Raw genomic sequence first — 19,785 nt, forward strand, 5'->3', positions numbered from 1 at the left:
ATCTCCAGTGATGGAGATTCTACAACCTCCGTAGGCAATTTATTCCCATGTTTAATCACCCTGACAGGGAGGAGTTTTTCCTAATGTACACCCTAAACTTCTCTTACTACAAATTAAACCCATTGCCTCTTGTCCTATTATCAGAAGCCAATGAGAACCGTTTTTCTCCCTTCTCCTTGTTAACCCCCTTTTAGATACTTGAAAACTGTGATCATACCATAATGGCACTAAAGAAACCACGTGTATTATGGGTGTCCATGAAATGTTGGATTTCTTACTAGAGTCTTGAGTTCTCTAGTTTTACATTGGACTTCTACCTTTGCCTTAGCATGAGCTTCTCTCTTTGTCTTGCAATTTATATCCTTCTGGCAAACACAAAATGCCATTCTCTTCTCAGTAATGAGTTGCTCAATTTCAACATCATTCTCATCAAAATAGTCCTGATGCTTTTTGGTTTGGTAGCCTATGTTTCCTCACAGGTATTGCTGATTACTGCTTTCAGCTGGCTCCAGTGTTCCTCAATTTCTTCCAGAAACTCTAATGGAAGCTTTTCTTCTAAGACTGCTTGGGCCAAAATAAATTTGAGGAGGTTCAACAAGGGCAAGTGTAGAGTCCTGCTTTTGGGACGGAAGAATCCCAAGCATTGTTATAGGCTGGAGACCCAATGGCTAAGTAGCAGTTCGGCAGAAAAGGACCCGGGGATTACAGTGGATGGGAAGCCGGATCTGAGTCACAGTGTGCCCTTGCAGCCAAGAAAGCAAATGGAATATTAGGTTGCATTAGGAGGAGCATTGCCAGCAGAACTAGAGAAGTGATTATTCCCCTTTATTCAGCTCTGGTGAGCCATCTGGAGTATTGCATCCAGTTCTGGGCCCCCACTATAGAAAGGATGTGAACTTATTGGAGAGGGTCCAGTGGAGGGCAACCAATATGATTAGGGGGCTGGAGCACATGACCTATGAGGAGAGGCTGAGGGATTTGGGCTTATTTAGTCTTCAGAAGAGAAAAGTAAGGGGTGATTTGATAGCAGCCTTCAACTTCCTAAAGGGAAGTTCCAAAGAGGATGGAGAGAGGCTGTTCTCAATAATGACAGATGGCAGAACAAGGAGCAATGGTCTCAACTTACAGTGGAGAAGGTCTAGGTTGGATATTAGGAAAAACTATGAGGGTGGTGAAGTACCGAAATGAGTTACCTAGGGAGGTGGTGGAATCTCCATCTCTAGAGGTTTTTAAGTCTCGGCTTGACAAAGCCCTGCCTGGGTTGATTTAATTGGGATTGGTCCTGCTTTGGGGAGGGGGCTGGACTTCATGACCTCATGAGATCTCTTCCAGCCCTATGATTCTAATTGGTCACACTTAATGGCATCCTTCAGATCTTGAACCTTCAGCTTGTGCCTGATCTGCTTCTTTTTTCAGCCTCCATTTGGGAGTGATCTTTATTTTCACTGTGGATTGAATGAGGAGATGATCGGCACTTGTCATTTCTCTTGTGAGAAGTATGTCATTGCAATCTTGAGCATGAACTATGACATAGTCAAGAAGGTGCCTTTGAACGTGGGTGTCTCCCAAGATGTTTTGAACTTGAACACCCTTTTTCAACAAAAGGACATGATGATAAGCACTTGGTCAGGAGCAGGATTCCATTTGAGTTGCTTTTGCCAACTCCTTCTTTTCCAGTTGTTCCTTTCCACAGGTCTGAGTCCTGTCCAACTCGTACATTGAAATCCCCTAGAAGAATGATCTTATCTTCTTTAGGGGTCTCTGATAAAATGGTTTCCAACTGAGAATAGAAATCTTCCTTTACGTCCTCATCGGCATCCATTGTTGGCGTGCAGGCACTCGCAATAGTTATCTATGGGAGTTCTTATTATCATGCAACTGATAGTAAAAGGCATTATAGTGTGAACATTCCTCAAAGTGTAAGTAAGTGTGTGTGTGTGTGTGTGTGTGTGTGTGTGTGTGTGTGTGTGGTGTCTTATCTGGAATTGAGTATTTATAGGAAGAGAATGTGTTACGTGAAGAAAAGGTGACAAAAGGGTCATATTGTTTGTAAGTGGCATAAAAATGGTTCTAAACCATGGGGCAAGTGCCTCCTGGTGCCCTTGAGAGACTATAAAGCTACTTCTGTTGCATATTTTAGCGTTAAAAAGGCAGTTTAAGAATGCATGCCCCATATGATGTAATGATGCACTCAGTGCTGAACAAGTTAAATGTAACAGATAGAATCTTTCTCCCACTCTCTCATTATGTATTCTGTAGCAAGCAGATTTACCACTTGCTATTGTTTTTTTTCTTTTCTTTTGGATCCATGTAACAATGTAATACCTTTGTTATTAGATAACAAAACTATTAGCTAACTAGCAGAGCAATCATGTAAAACTTCTTGGACAGTAAATCACATAACCTTGTCTCCCATTATGTTGTGTTTTGCAACCTGTAGCCCTTGGCATGCAAGTAAGTAGGCATGTACTTAACTTTTAAGCATGGGAGTAGTCCCACAGAAATCAACAGATCTACTCTTGTGCTTAAACATGTCCATTAAATATTTGCAAAACTGAAGCCTGAATATGTAATGTGATGTGTATGAATGAACCTATAAATTTGCACAATTATTAATGCAAAACAGACACGATCACATGTTCACACTGAAACTCACCCTGCGCTCCTTCATAGAATGTTATGAACATTTTAAAACTGTGGTGTCCAACACGCTAGCCGCTAGCCACCTGTGGCTGTTTGGCCTCTTGAATGTGGCTAGTTGGCTTGAACAATGTGCCTATTTGGCCAGTTGAGTGGTTAGTTCATTATAGCAGTAGCCACTGCTTCAGAACTGGTTGGACACCATGGTTTTTAAAAGCTATAATATTTATGCACAGTGTTTATTAACAGAATATCAGATTAATAGCTGTAATGGGTACATGTTACTTAACAGCAAACATATATAAAAGCAATATGTTAAATGGCAGCAAAGGAATTAGGCATGCTTAAAGTGGAGCTCTCTTGTGGAGAATAGCTCTCTCATGTCAGCTGTGCTGCTATCCTGACAATGTTATGGTTTTGGTTTTTAATTCATTTTACTCCTACATCAAGAATACAGCTATGAAAGTCCATTCTTTTTTATGCATCACAGAATTGTTAACTGAAGAGTTCATTTAGTCCTTGGTAAATCACGTCCCTTCATGAAGCAGAGCTTGTATCTGGAGTGGGAGAGAGGACAAGAAGGGGGGAATACATGTCTCCCATCCTTCCCTCTTCCTGTGCTACAAAATCACCTGTGGAGACTTCATAGGGTTCCAACTTTGTGCTGGCAAGAGAACAGTGTTGAGGGGCAAACTGAGCTCCATCAAGCTCTCTTCTCCTTCCTCCTAAGCTATGAAGGAAAGTACACTTGATTGGTATGGTCTGAGACGGTATGGACATAGACTGTTCCCCCACTCCTCCTCAGATTATATAAAACTTCTTCCCCCCTTCTTTTTACTGCTTCCCATGGTCCAGCACAGTATATAGGACCATGTTTTCAGTGGCTGTAGTTGAACAGGCAGGAGCATGGCACAGCAGAGGTCCCCTTGTCTCCTGTGGAACCCCCAACTTCTTGCAGAGGAGTGAGGTAGTGACAGTCACACTCTTCTGATGTAAGAACAAGTAGGGAAGCCTGAATTTTCCCTAGCTTGGAATAATAAGTGTAAGGGCAGCTGGGACCCCAATTCTGATTGTCCTAGGAGCCATTGAGAGACTGCAAAGGGGAGCCCCCATCATGCCTTTTCAGAGTCAAAGATGATTTCAACAGTTCACATCTGAGCTTTTAAAAAATGAGTTTCCAGAGTGTTTAAAAACAAAACCCAGCCAAGCCTCTGAACTTGTGTGGCAGTACGAAAACAAATGAGCTTGGCTCCTTGCGTTTGCTTTTTAGAAATATATATAGGGTGACTGACAAACTGTCGCAGGCTATAATTCCTGTCAGTTAACGGGTGCCTTCAACATTTCATTTGTAATTGTCTGTTTGCAGAGGAAGAAGAAGAGAGTGCTCCTCCAAAGACTGCCGAGCCAAAGAAGCTGAGCCCAGTAACCACTAGCAATGTTTTGGGTAATTAAAATATTTTCTTTGTTCTACAAATACTATTTTACTTTACTTTACTTTTTCTGGTCTTTGCCTTTTGCCATTGTAAATAATGTTTTCACAACTCCAAAAAGTTAGCTGTTTAATCTGGGTTTCTTATGGCAGTAAAACTGCATAGAATCATTTAGGATGCATGAAAACCACTTGAGAAGGATTTATAAAGTAAGCCAATTTATACAAGGTATTCCTTCCTGAATTACTTTGTAATGACTCAATTAGCTTTCATTTCTGCACAAAGGAGATTTAGTTGCATAAATTAGCTTATCATCATTGAGGAAGTGTCACTGCTAAAGGACAGTTTATAGATACAACATGCAGTTGCTGTCAAACCTATAAGAATATAATATAGACATCTGTGTATACTTTGTGCTTGAGCAGAACAGACTTCTGCCATTCAGAGACTAACAGGGGACAACAAGTTGCCCAGGGGACTGGCAATGTAGACATCTCTGAAAAGGTCAACTTGACACAGGCTCTGACAATCGACCCAGAGCTCTGTCTTCTTTGATAAAAATCAGATAAACTTAAGACCGCTAATTGATCTGCAGCCTGTTTAAATGTTGGCCATGCATATCTTCATTGCATATGATTATCACAGCAAGCAAATGAATTGGGTAAGAAATGCCAGAGTCCAGTGACAGCAACAGAAAAAAAAAATTGGAAAAGGACACAAATGCTCAGGAAGGCTAAGAAGGGTATTGTCACTGTCTCAGCTTGGCAAATTGCCCTTGTGCTAATTGTCATTGGGACTGGGAAAAATAACTGCATATACTATGTAAAGTCACATGAGGGGACAACTTTTCTTGAGTGCAAGACATTTCTAGCTAAGGTAAAAACAAGATATATCTCTGCCTTGGGGGCATGGTCCTTTTGATAACCTATCACTTATTTGCCCAGAAAGTAGGGAAAACCTGATAAGAAGCAAGACTTTACACCTCTTCACAGCTAAATGTCAGCCAATGTCAGATGTGCTATGTCGTAACTGGGTCCTGCAGTGTAATGCAATCTGGGGTCGCCTTCCTCCATCATACAGACTGCACATCACTCTTCCAGTGCTGTCAGGGAATGGGTGGATAAGGAGTGTGTGTTCAGGAAGTAGCTTTGCTGTACTCTTCCTTTTGCAACATATGGAGAGGAAACAGGGGCCTGATTTCCTGACCCATACAGGAAAGCAGGAACAGGTTGCAGTAAAAGGTTTTGGTTTGCTTTTCTTGGAAAGGAAATGAGCACTGGGTCATCAGATGTTGTTAGCATCACGATCTAGTAAAAACCACACATAAAACAACACGACTCAATGAAACCATAGCATTAGCAGTCATTTAGACATGCCAATAATTACAATACTGGATTGGGTCAATCCAATTATGAAGGGAGTAACAGATGTTTGTTGTTCTCATGAATCTTTCAGCTCAAGGAAACTTTACTTTGATAACATCCTCTATTATAACTTAAATTTTATCCCTTTAGTTTAGGAACACAGCAGACCTCTTATATGAGAACTCTAAAAATGTAACAAGGGTTCAATATCTTTAAAATAAAGCACTATAATACTTCTCCCCAGACATTAAATTAGTTTCAAGTAATTGTTTTAACACTTGAGCAGAGCAGGACCTCTGTTCTTCCCTAAACAAGTAAATATATGACATAAGAATTTTGTTTGCCATGTAGGGCAGCAAGTTGACAAGGGGATTTCTAGCTTGCTAGGCACCCCATCCCATGAACTTTTAACTTATTCAGGAATGTTTGATGTTTTCTCAATTAATAATACACATAGCCTCAAACACTGGGAACAAAAAATACTTTCCTTTCCAGCTGTCACTCATCTTCAGCACATAATTATTTTTTTCTTTAATTATCTGTTGTACTGAATAACTGTGTTTTTGGAGAGATGCTAGGATACTTCTCCTTCTGAACTTTTCCAGAACTAAACCATTCCATCTGTAACTGAACATAAATGATCTTCTATCAGGCTAGAATTTTTCTAGGAAATTTGAAGCAACTCAGATAAAGCATTCTGGAGAGAGGAGGGCAAAACATTGAGAATCTCATCTTGAAAGCTTTTGTGGCATTTTTGTCTTATCCTAACTCTTTGTCAATTTGTCTACAAACTCCCAATTTGTATCTGCTCACTTTGGTGAAGACTGGTGCCTATAATTAGCAAAACCAATTTTCACCTCCATTATATTATTAGTTTAAGTTTCTGAAACCATGTGTTGCCTGGATGTAGCTAGCTATGATTGTGGAGTGGTAAGGACCAGGAGAAGTGACAGAAAGAGAATTCTGTCTGATATTGAATTGAGAAGAGGGAGCTGAAAGGACAGAACTGTGGTACAGAAAATGCAGGGGCTGGGGAGATATAGAAAAGAAGCTGGATCCATCTAGTGTTTGACATCTGCTCCCCAAATAAATCCAGTAACATTATTTTACCATGATTCTTTTTTATGTAATAATTCTCTCCCTGATGTGGAGAGAGACAGGGCTCAGGAAAAAGGAAGCACACATACAGGACTCAGCACAGCTGAAAACCGTGAGATGGTTTGTGTCCTTAAACAACACCTACCGTCAAAGCAGAGAGGCTGAAAACAGAGAGACTCTTGTTAAGACTTACTGTATTATTTATTCTGAACTTCACATCATCACTAGAGCTGACTACAATACGCATGGGATTTCTAAACACTATACACAGTTGTTCCCAAAAGGGTAGAATTTTTCCATCTCTTCACCAAAAGAAACCACATTCCAGACTGTAACATAGGATAACTCCCCATGCTGTCCTACCTTAGACATTCATACTAGTTATTCTATTTGGGGCTGTGAACCTCTGAAGAGCCAGATCAAAAATCTAGTAATTTATACAACAGAGTTGCTGGCTGCCTGAGGATCACATCTATATATCAGATATTTATGTACAAAACCATGGCAGTATAAATGAGAGAAAAAAATGCTAGAGGTCCTACTTCCAATAGTGAAACTAGCCAGATAAAGTGGGATTAGCAGATTTAAAATACACAGCTACAGAATCTGCTCACTTTTAAAAGATTTCATCAAAACCTCCTTTACAAGAGGATTAAAAATGTCTTCATCTCATGTAGAGTGGGAGGTCTGTGGAGGTGAACTCAATATTGATATTCTAGAAATGTGTATTCGTAGTCTGAATGTACTGTATCGTGTTCATAAAGCTTTTTTCCTTAAGAACCAGGTTACATACAATCTTAAATCCAGTTTAAAGAAATTTAAGATTATGTGTGTGTGTGTATATGTGTGTGTGTGAGTGTGTAATATACTGTATTTGCCAAACTTTTGCTCAACTCAACTCAACTTTTATTTCTAAGTCACAAACCTAAGGTATAACGTAAGTTCCTCCCTAATTTATCTGAAGGCAGGTCAGAGGTAATCAGTAACATCTGTGCTGAGCCAGAAGTGCTGTTTTGTGGTTGCAGAATGCATTTAAAACAATGGCTTTTTTGTGGGTTTTTTTTATCTGATACTCATTTTGTCTTAATATGAAAGGTAAGAATTTGCCAGTAGCTTATAGCATTCAGACAATCCCCAGGTTAATTGCAATAACTACTGTATCTAAAAGATCCCAGAATCTATCTCCAACACAAAGTACTTAAACTCAAACTTGCAGTGTATCCTCAAGGCTAGCAAACTTTAGCTGAACCAGCAAGGTCCATCAAATATATCTTGACACAGAGGACAGATAACATTACACCATAGATGATCACAATTACTTAGAGGAAATTGTTTGCATGTGGCAGGGGGGCAGGAGTCTCTAAAATGGTCAGGACTCACAACAATGTATAACTTTTGTTGTTAAAACTAAGCATTAATTTGAGGTGGCAGGGGGGAACAAATTTGTGTAGCATGACAATATGTTGGACATCTAAAATGATGCTCTCGGCATATCTAATACAACTGAGAAAGTGGGCTGCAAAGAATACCTTGGGTGGCCTTCAAGGTCTTCAGTGCTCCAAATAGAAAGCACTGCTGCAGTCCTATCTAGACGTAAAAGGGACATGGATAACAGTGGTCAGGTGCAGACATGAGAGAATATATTGCAAATCTAGCCAGTGGCAAATTGGAGAGTGAATCAAAACCGCCATACTTTTGTTCACTGCTGTTAACCTTCTTTTGAGACCCAACAGAATCCTGATCGTGGACAGCCTTGACAAAGTATAATTCGTAAGCAAGAGTAAATAGATCTTCCAGCAGCTTCCCCAACCCACTAGTACTATCACCTTGTCTGACATGAATTTTATCCACCTATCCTTTATTTATCTCTGAACTCAGAGTGGTAGGTAGACTCCGCTATCTGTATCTGGTGAAGAGTTGGGCCACGTCTACACTTGCAAGTTTTGTCGCCAAAAAACCCCTTCTGGCGACAAAACCTGGAGGGCCTTCTCAGTGCAATGTGATAAAAGTCGAGACATACATCTGTTTTTGGTGACAAAAAACTTTCTGCTTCTGTACTTTTATTTTTCCCCCTGCTGTTATTGTTAACAATCATATAATGTGTACTACAGAAGGCTTTGTGTCAAATCTTAGCCTCCAGTGTGTTTCCCACAATGCCCAATTAACCACTCTGGCTATCACTTTGAACTCTGGTGCTCTGTAGACATGGAAACAGATGCACCCCTCCCACCTGAAAACCCCGAGAACTTTAAAAATCCATTTTCTGGAACCTGGGTCATGGTGTATTGGTGGTCCTGGCTCATTGCGTGGTGGTCCTTCTGGCATAGTCTCAGCCAACCAGGGGTGGGTATCACTCAAAATGCTCTCCTGCTTGGAGCACTGCAGAGGTTTTGGATCTTATCAGTGTGTGGTGTGAAGAATCGATGCAGTCACAGCTGCGTGTGACTTGTAGGAACTGGGACACGTATGGCCACGTTTCAAAAGCCCTGTCTCAGAAAGGATAGAAGTAAAACATCCTACAATGCAGAGCCAAGATAAAGGAACTCCAGTAGGTGTACCAGAAGTGAATGAGGCAAACAGCTTATCTGATGCTGCACCCAAAACATGCTGTTGCTATAAAGAACTAGACATAATACTGGGTGACGACACCATTGTAAAGTTTCCCAATAACCCTTACCATCTCTTACCATTGAGCATCCTGATAGAAAGATATCAGTAAAGTCAAATGTTTAAAGACACGTGTTTATTTTGTGTGACACAACCAACACCAATTGCTCTGGTCCCTCTAGAAGCCTGACACATCGTTCGGGTTTCATGGGAATGCCTCACTCAGGATGAGAAGTGGGACGAGGCAGGGAAGTAACCCCAACTAACACACAGAAATATCATGCTCCTACACTTCAGTTAGTCTATAAGGTGCCACAGGACTCCTCGTCGCTTTTGCAGATTCAGACTAACACGGCTACCCCTCTGATACTTGACAGAAATGTCAGTTCCCCTTATTGTCAGAATGATTCCTCAGAGCCTCCCTGATACTGATAGTCACCCTGTCGTCTTCTCTGATGGCACAAAAGTCTTGCTGCTCAAATTGCCTAGGCACTGTGTCTCTCTGTTCCACCCACAGCCAAATGCCGCACCCTAGTCTCGCATAAGTTATGTAAGCAACAGCATGCAGTCACCACCTTGGAGATATAATCCTCCAAAGGGACCTGCCTACCATACAGACACCGCCATTTCCCTCTCAGTCTGCCAAAGGCGCATTCCACAACCATGCAGCATCGGCTTAGTATGTTGTTGAACTGCTCCTTACTGGTTTCCAGGTGCTCAGTGTAAGGCTTCATGAGCCAGGACTGCAATGGATAAACCATGTCATCTAAGATCTCTATGGGCATTTCCCACTGTAATTTTCTGGCCTCAAAAGAAAGTACCCAGCATGCATCTTTCTGAACAGGCCAGTGTTCCTGAAGATCCGTGTATCATACACCTTTCCAGACCCTCCTGCGTTTGTGTGTGTAAAATGCCTATGGTGATCCACAAGCACCTGAAGCACCATGCAGATGGTCCGGTAGCACTTTATAGACTAACAAAACATGTAGATTGTATCATGAGCTCTTGTGGGCACAGTGGGCTGTGCCCATCTGCATGGTGTTTTTTTCTGTAACAGACTAACTTGGCTACCCCCTGAAGTACCATGAAGAAGTACTCTTTATGATTGATGTACTCTGAGGCAAGGTAGGGGATGCTACCTTGGGAATACGAGTGTCATCGATTGCCCCAACACAATTTGGAAAGCCCATGTTAGCGAACCCAGCCACTATGTCTTCCATATTTCCCAGAGTCACAATCCTACACAGCAAAATATGATTTATTGGCCTGTCCACTTGCAGAAGTGCTGCCCTGACAGTAGACCTCCCCACTCCAAACTCATTTGCAACTTGAATGGTAGCAATCGGGAGTCACCAGCTTCCCTACAGCTGTGGCAACACACTTGGCCACCAAGCCAGCAGCTCTCATTCAAGTGTCCTTGAGCCGCAGTTCAGGCACCAGCTCATTACACAGTTCCAGGAAGGTTGTTTTACGCATCTGTATGTTTTGCAGCCACTGGTCTTCCTCCCACACCTGCATGAGAATGCAGTCCCACCAATCAGTGCTGGTTTCCCTAGCCCAAAAGCAACGGCCAGTGGCTCATAGATGATCTGTGATAGCCCAGTGCAATGCTAGTTCGTGAGTGTCATTCTCGTCCTCATCCAAGATCTCATCAAATATTAAATCAAGAAGTAGATGTGGTGCAATGTCTTAAGCACATTGATCACAACATGAGAACTGTGGGCACCATGTTTTCTCATGGCAGATGCTGGAGTTTGCAGCAAGGGCTGTCTTTGAAGTGACACAAAAGTAAGATGGGCATGCTGGGAAGCAAAGAGGTCACATTCCCAAAATGCATAGCGCAATGTTGCATGTTCCCACAGTGACGCCAGACACTGGGAGATGCTTACCCACATTGCTTTCCTCTATTTGTGAACACTGGAGCTAGCAATGTGGCCATGACATGTCAACAGTGGGCAGCAGAAAAACCGATTTGACGGCTTTTTAACTTTTGGCGACTTTTGCGTGTTGACAGCACTTTCGTCGCCATATCTTTGCAGTATAAACATAGCCTTAGTTCTCATCAGAACATAAGAGAAAAATGTTTGTGTTCTCTGTCACCCCCCCTCACACCTTTGGAGGAAAAAAAGTCTGACAATGAAACTTTGAAGAATCCTTCACAAGGGAGTTTTGAAAATTGTTGGCGAGTTGCTTATCAAACAATTATTCTGGAATGTGAGCTGCATAACTTTGTATTTCCCCTCTACAATCTAATCCACCTTTACCAAATGCAGCTTGTCCATCCTTTGAGTGATGATATTAAAGGCAACTGATAGATGCAAAATATACATCTGATCCTGCATACATTGTTCACATGAGTAAAGGTTAACGAATCAGGCCATCTGCATGAGATAGACACTCTCTTTGTTTTTGCACTATTTATAGACAGAGGGTATATACCTATTTTAAGAAATTAGATATTTCATCTTTATAATCTAGTAAAATGGTGACAACACTGTGATACCAGCATATTGGTAACCTATACATTTCTTGGTACTGCTATCAGGAATATATGTACCCTCCCGTTGGTACATATGTTCTTGATGTCAAATCAGTGATCTTTCTTTGTGTCTTTAAAGTGGTTAGAAGTAGGGAAAGCAGGTCAGCATAATTTCTTTACCATCCCTCTGAGAAATTCTTTTTTCACTAGTCACCTGACTTTCTTTTATGTATTTCTCCAGCTGAAGGCAAAAGACACAGGGTGGTGGTTCTGTATAATTTCTGAAATCAGGCCAGAACTCAGAACTTACCATACACCTGTAAAATAGGGAATGAGCAATAAATGTTTTTATATGTATTTTAGAATGCAGCGTGAGTCTGTTACAAAATCTTTCACTGTCTCTTTCTGTGTGGCTTCGGCACCATAAACAATATTAGCTCAATCTTTTAAAGAAGCCTACTTTGCTTGAAACATATTGCTTCTAAAGATATGTCCATACTTAAGATTATACAAGTGTGATTATGCACATACTTAATAAGATACTTTTGTGGCCAGGAGATTCTAACTTAATTTTTCATGTCCAGATTTCTTATCTGGAATTTATACACTGCTATGCTTGGGAGAGTAAAGTAACTTAAATGTATACTGCCATGTTTTCTTATTGATAATTTTTCATCCCCCTGGCCTACCAATTACTGTCTAAAACGCGTGACTCGCTGGTGAAAACAGCTCTCTTCTCATGTAGATTTCACATATGAGAGCACAGAGCCATGGTTGGTCTTTGGGTAACATCATTGGGTAGCGATTAGCTTATTTTAAAATGCATCTTTTCTGGTGTTGCCAAGTCATTAGTTCAGTTGCATTTACACTCCAAGGCTTAATGAAATACTCGTGATGCTCATCAAGGGAGAGATGCATCTCACTCTCTGTGGGATCTCTTCTCCTGTCGATGTGCCCCATGTAACTCCCATTAATGTTAATAGGAATTCCACCAGGCTCCTCAATGGGAAGAAAAAACCCTAAGGGGATAAGTGTCATGTGTAAGAAATCATAATTCATGTTTGTGTAACTCTGAAGAAGTAAAAGTTTGATTTGGTATATTAAAAAAGACAATTAGTCAAAGACTGCAACGAAATTGCAACAAACCAGCAGGAGCTTCAGTTTGCTTTAATAAAAATTGTACAGAGCAGTATGCTCAATCAGGTAACTAAAATAATTTGCAGTATTAAAATCTGGTGGTAGAGATGCAATATTCATTTTATCATCTTGCATTATTCAGTGAGTTCTAGATTCAGTGAATAATCAACGGACAGACAAGTTTGTTAGGGCCAATACTTAGACGTTGCAAAGGATTTTGAACCTGATGCAGTCTCCTCCAAATGTTATGCTGTCTAAACATCTACATTTAAAAAATAAACCACTTTATTGCTGAGGTTTTTTAAAATTGTATCTCTATTTTGGTGGGATCATAGCAGAATTTCTATGCTGCTAGCCCTAGTGCCCTCTAGTGCTATGTGATAGAAGATAACAAATGGCATGCATAGCCGTTTTAATTTGTGCCAGAATTGTGCAGATTCCTGCTTAGGTCAGTAATGACATCTGAAAGTGCTAGCCCACAAACTGAAGTAAATAAATACAAAGCAGCTCTTCTTGCTGCTGTAGGAAACATTTCAACTTAAGTCAAAATGTTTGCCAAACAGAGAATAACAACATTAACAGAGAAATACTTTAAAAAAATTGTGTAGCAATTTCTCCTATTTGTTATCTGATATTTTAAGGGAATGTTTTTTTCCTGTAATAAAGAACCAATCATGATTAAATTGCGACCTATCAATAATTGTTTAGCATCCTAGTGACAGGCAAATGTGACGTATGCATGTTGGAATAATCAGCAAGCCTGCAGTTCCAAGATCATATAACACAATTAAAATGATACCCTTGATTCAGTCAGTTCGGTGATATTTATGTTATCAGAATTAGAAGATAGCTTTCCAGTGTTGTAAATTGTTAGTACATACTCTGTCTGGTTTGTGTATACATAATGTAACTGGTCAGCTTATTGGCATTGCTTACATTCTTTGTGAGTTAACTCATCATAGTCCATTTTCACAAAATTAAAAACAGGAAATCATTTGTAGTGTAACAGAAGTGTCCAGTGTATTTAACCATGTTTAAGTTCTGTGTTCCAGTAGATGTATTCTGTATGATAAGCATACGACAAAGCATTTATTACTCTGTTATTGCAGTATTACGGAGCAAAGAGTGCTAAATAATCAATCAGTTAATGGTCTGTATGGCAGTTTGAACACTGCACATCCATTGTGCTTATGCTGTTAGAAGGATGAGCTTATGACTATGGTGTATGTTGCATGTTTAGCCAGGGTTTAAATGTCTTAAACTGGAGCTGACACCAAATATTTTAGAAATGCTGTTTCAGCAAACAGTTTCAAAGTTGCTACAATCTTTCAGCAGTAACAACCAAAGACTTATATATGAAAGACTCTCAAAAAAGGGAAAACCTTGCTGAAAAGAAAGATGTGTGCCAAAAAATTGCTTACCATTGATCTTTTCTCACCAATTTTATTAATTGCACTTTAACATGTTACCCTTTTCAAGTTAAGATACAAACATTGCTTGCTGCAAATATGTTAGTAAAGAACTAGGTGCTGTGAGATGCAGCTGCTAAATGCTTTAAGAACCTGTAGCTGCATGTTTTGGGTGACACAACTGTTACCAAATGAAGCGTTCACATGTTAAACTGGTTTTCTGATTGCATTTTTTTTTGTGGGGATGTGGCAGATTTCTACAGCGAGTATTGAGAAATGTGCTTTAGCCCACCTTTTGTTTGGTGCGTGAAGATTTAATTGCTGCCTTTGATGATAAAAGATTACAAATGCTGGAAGGTTTTAATGTACGCTTTTTTTCTCCCTAGGGGATAAAAATACCGATTATACTAATTTCTACCAAGGTTTATGGGACTGCACAGGAGACGTTCCTGATGAGTTGTCATTTAAACGTGGTGATGTTATCTACATTCTCAGCAAGGTACAGTATGCTACTGAGAGTAAATTGGTGTAAGAAAAGAGTCATACCATACTACAATATTACAGGGCTGGGGGGGGAGGGAAGGACTGGCACTCCCTTTAGAGCCTTTGTTAGAAATCAGACATTCATGGTAATGAATTATATTGTCAAATGAAATATAATCACATTTAAAACATAACCATGTAACAGGAGACAACTTAAAAGTATGTTTATCTATTCATTTAATCTTGCCTAACATCCTCTAGCTAATTTAATTGAAGACTATGTGCTTACTCTAGGTAAAAGTTAACCTTGTAGGGTATACTATATTATGTTGTGTGTTATGAATTTTATTTCCTCTTCCTTTATATTCTTGTGTGTGTTGATTCTGGTTTTCTGGGCATCTTGCTACTGGAAACAGTTTGTTTTAAAAACTGAGCTTTCATCTTCTTTGTGTACACTGCAGCTGTTCTGACAATTTAGGCTTTGTGTATGTTTGTTCTGACAGATTCAGGCAATTTTTAATTCACCACTTTTTCCTGTTTGCTTAAAAAAACCCACAGAGGTTTTCTGTAACAATATAATGTCTTGAATTAAACTCGCAGACATGTTTTATTATAAGATAGATTAATTTGCCTACCTTTCTTAAACAATCAGGACAAAATGCTTTCCTTGGATGTACTTACACAAAGTCCACTGAAGTTTACATGTGAGTTCGTCTGAGAGTAATTTTTTTCTTCACCTCATGTACAAAAATCCTTAGTTTCCACAGTAAATAAACTGAAAAAAAATTTTTGTAGTAGCACTTCTCAGTTACATTCCTTCACCCACAATTGTCATTAAGTACAATGCTGAAGGCATTGGGGCTCATTTAAACTCTGGAGTTGTGCGCAGAAATAATAAATAACCCCATTAAAGCTGCAATACTCTTTCTGTTAGTTTGAAACTTTCAGTTTCATCACTGTTGCTTTAAATCTTCCTTGATTCATTTAACTGCAGTGTTTTTGGATAATGAATGTATGGCTTCTGTTTAAATAACTTTTCAGATTTACGGTTGGAAAGATAGTCATATATAAAAATATAGAAGATGTATTGCTAATGATGATATGACCATGAGGTTCTTTTGAGCTATTTCATTGTCACTTAAGCTAATAACCGAATTACATTAATAAAAGTAGGATACGGTTTTTTGGTTGGGCAGACTGCCATTCAGAACTGAAGATCAGTACTCCTAACAAATATGGAAAAATATAAGCAAACAATATCACTATATACATGAGCCTCTTTTTTTTTTTACTATTATTTAATGCCACAAGGAGCTAATTAAATCTTAGACAATTAACAACTATTTACCCCTCTCCTACAGATAGTTTGAAAGAACTCACTTTAAAAATTCGAGCATAAAATTAGAACAGAAGGGAAGAAAATGTAGCTTAATCTCTCCACCCTCTCTGGGTTGTACCTTGATTAATGCATATTCAGTCTTTGAGACTGGCCTGCTAATTTTTCTGACTTCAGACAAGTAGAAGCCTTCTGGTGAGGGTTGATTTCTACCCCAAAACAGAGTCCACAGTATTCAGTCTTCTTTCACAAAGGGATTGATTAGAGCTTTTTCAGGAAAAATTAGTTTTGGCCACTACTGTCAGCTCTGAATTTAGAGTCCTGAAGGTAAAGTGCCAGGAAATTATCTATGTAACCCTCCACTTCATTCAGTTTCAAGATCTATCTGATCATTACTAACCAGACAAAGGGTTTGTTAAGAAACAACCAAGGTAAAATGTAATCTAGAGCCCTAAAATCGGAAAAGACTTTTCTGCAACCCATATTTCTTAATATAGTAGATTAATACTTGGGTTTTGAGCAGTAGTATGAATCTTAGGCAATTTTTTAATTTTTTTACACCATCTAGTGGTTGAAAATGAGAGATGCAGTTGCTGACAAGGTAATGTGTGTAGATCCAAAATGGTGTCATAAATTCAATTCCAGCGTGGCTTATTACTTTCCTATCATGTGTCAGCTAGGTTTTAACATTAATCATGGCACAATCATGTTTCACTGATAAGGAATTAAGTGCAAGTGTTATATGTTGAAGGAAGAATGCAATATTAAGAAAAATGTTTGGTATTTGTTTTATAGAGAAATGTAAATCTCATGAACTTGACAAAATATGTATTTCTAACTTCTACCAACACTACTTTTGTATCTTCTGCCAAAAAATGTTATTTTTACATGCTCTCTACAGTACCTTATAGAAGTTTTCACAAATGACTTTTTTTCTCTCAATTCGGTAAGTGTATTACTGTAACAGAAGCAATTTTGTTTTGACTTGAAAAATTATAGCATTTTTACATTTTAAAAAGATATTGAAAATAAGATGACAATATGTAATAGTTGAGGTGATTCTAGTTTCATTGCACCTAGATCAAATAATCATGGTTTCATTCACACATTGATTATTTGTAATTTATTTGCCAGTGTAGCTAAACACTACAGAAGGCCAATTCTTGTTTGACATACTCATGAGTAATCCTGTTGAAATCAACATTGCACACTACTACCTTGATCCTGCAAACACACGTTAGCAGTAATGTGTTCCTGAACAAAAGTAGATTTCCCTTGTTAGCACTGAGCCCTGAAATCTGGCTGAGCTACCTTCCAAGTCTGGGGCATTTTTGCATTCTAAATTTTTGCACCTAAGTAATATTACATCTACCAGTTCTTCCCATAGAAGGAGAACATGTAACTTTTTGCTGTAAACTTTTACTTTTAAGTATTTCCTTAAAATTTTGAGAATTTTTAAATAACAGATTTTATGAACAAATGCTTTATAGCACATTTTTATAAGTAGTCTGTTAGCTAAAAAGATTACCTTTATTTGATTAGAGTGAATCTGTCCAGTTATACACTTATGCTGATATCATGTAAATATTTGTATTAGTTCTCATGAATGTGTGTGTATTCATGTTTGTGTATGTGTCTGTGCATGCCCATGCACAAGTGTTTTGTCATATTTATTCTATTTTATTCAACCTTCAGAAATGTGTACTTCCTTTATTGGCAGATGAATTTTAATGTTGATAAATCCAACATAATGCATATTGAAAGACATAATCTCAACAACGCATATAAAATGATGGGGACTAAATTAGCTGTTACTACTCAAGAGCAAAATCTTGGAATGATCTTGGACTGAAAACATCCACTTAATGTGCAGCAGCAATCAAAAAAGCAAACAATGTTAGGAATTAAGAACGGGATTGAGAATAAGACTGAGAACAACTTATTGTCTCTCTACAAGTTCATGGTATTTCCACATCTTGAATATTTCATGCAGATGTAGTTGCCTCATCTCAAAAAGATATCTTGGCATTGGAAAAAATTCAGAAAAGTGCAACAAAAATATTAGGGGGTATGGAACAACTGTCACATGAGAAGAGATTAATAAGACTCAGGCTTTTTAGCTTGGAAAAGAGACAACTAAAGAGGAATATGAGAGAAGTGTATAAAATCATGATTGGTGTGGAGAAAAGTTATTTACTTGGTCCCATAAGTCAAGAACTAGGGGTCACTAAATGAAATTATTAGGTAGTTGGTTTAAAACAAATAAAAGGATGTATTTCTTCACATAATGCACAATCAACCTGTAGAACTCCTTGCCAGAGGATTTTGTGAAGACCAGGACTATAACAGAGTCCAAAAAAGATCTAGATAAATTCATGGAGGATAGGTCCAGGTTGGGTAGGAATGGTGTCCCTTGCCTCTGTCTGTCAGAAGTTGGGAATGGTAATGGGGGTGGATCACTTGATGATTACCTATTCTGTTCATTCCCTCTGGATTACCTAGCATTGGCCACAATAAGAAGACAAGATACTGGACAAGATGCACTTTGGTCTGACCCTGTATGACCAATCTTATGTTCTTATATCCCATCCCACAAAAAAGTAATACAGTTATGTAGGAGCTTCACCAGGATTTTTTTCCAATTACAGTTAGCTCATGGAGAAAGCAAACGTTACATTAGGAGTGCAATACTTTGGGGGTCAAATTCTGCAAGGTACTGAAAGTCCTTAACTTTCGTTTAGTTGTAGGTTCTCATTTGACTTCAAAATCCTATGATAAATGGGAAAACAAACTATGATGAGTCAGTTGTTATAAATCCCAAACATCTTATTTTGTATATAAAAATTGTTTTTAAAAATAAAGCCTAAGCAGGGGTGATTGAATATCTATATTTTTTTTAAAGTTGGCTATGCTTTGGATTCAGAGTGTGTGCGCAGTAAATATATGGGTGGCAGTTGCATTATTTTCTAGTAAGAGTATTTCATAATGGAAAGCTTCATAATGTCATCAGCCAGATGCAAATTATTATGATGCTGTGCTGAGTGCATTAGCAGACCCCTTCATCCTTCTAGCAGTCCATTACCCTGTATTCATATACTATGCAAGCCTTGCTGACCTTTATCTTCTTTTCATACCAAACAGATTTATACATTTGTTGCTAAAAGCAACAAATAACATTAACTAGAAAGACAAACGTCATATTTCAGCCAGTTTTGCTGAAATTCTACCCATTTCCTGTTACTTCAGTATACACCAATACAACATGACGCTAGGCTTGTAAGTATTTATTGTTCATAGGAATTTCATTCACTGGTTAACCCTTTTCCTTAAGAACACTGGAACTTTTGCTGATGTAAAGCAAGGATTTCTGTACACCATTTTCAACATCTGTAAATGCTTAATGGTAGCTCTTTTAACAAATTTAAAAAAAATAACCACCCCATTGTGCACCTCTTAACCTGTGTTTTGTTTAATGAAAATACAAAGAATCTACTAGTCTTGTGAGCTCAGATCACTGCATATGAAAATAGAATAGAGCACAAAAGTAGAACTCTTGTCTGACAAGTATGATGCATCAAGTATAGAGAGAACACACTTTTTAATAGTTATATGAAGACATGATGTATATGCTGGTAAAATATGGAATATTTTTATTTGAAGATTACCTAGTCATAATGAAATCTGTATTTGTCAAAAATTTAGTTCCATGTGATCACACTACACTGTAAGTTATCCTTTTTCCATTTGTTTAGGTGTATGTCCTGTACAAAAAAGGAAACCTGCTTTATGATGGTTAAAAAAT

The 19,785-nt window shown here is 38.6% G+C and overlaps 1 protein-coding gene across 1 annotated transcript in view; it reads left to right on the forward strand.

The window, feature by feature from the left end:
* SKAP2 (src kinase associated phosphoprotein 2) overlaps positions 1–19,785 on the forward strand; it is a 158,691-nt gene that overhangs the window by 131,116 nt on the left and 7,790 nt on the right. Inside the window, exons 10-11 of the mRNA XM_075922173.1 lie at positions 4,007–4,084; positions 14,551–14,663. Coding sequence (XP_075778288.1) covers positions 4,007–4,084; positions 14,551–14,663 — 191 coding nt within the window. The remainder of the gene's footprint in view (positions 1–4,006; positions 4,085–14,550; positions 14,664–19,785) is intronic.

This window comes from Pelodiscus sinensis, chromosome 2 (genome assembly GCF_049634645.1).
Source record: "Pelodiscus sinensis isolate JC-2024 chromosome 2, ASM4963464v1, whole genome shotgun sequence".
Classification (NCBI taxonomy): domain Eukaryota; kingdom Metazoa; phylum Chordata; order Testudines; family Trionychidae; genus Pelodiscus; species Pelodiscus sinensis.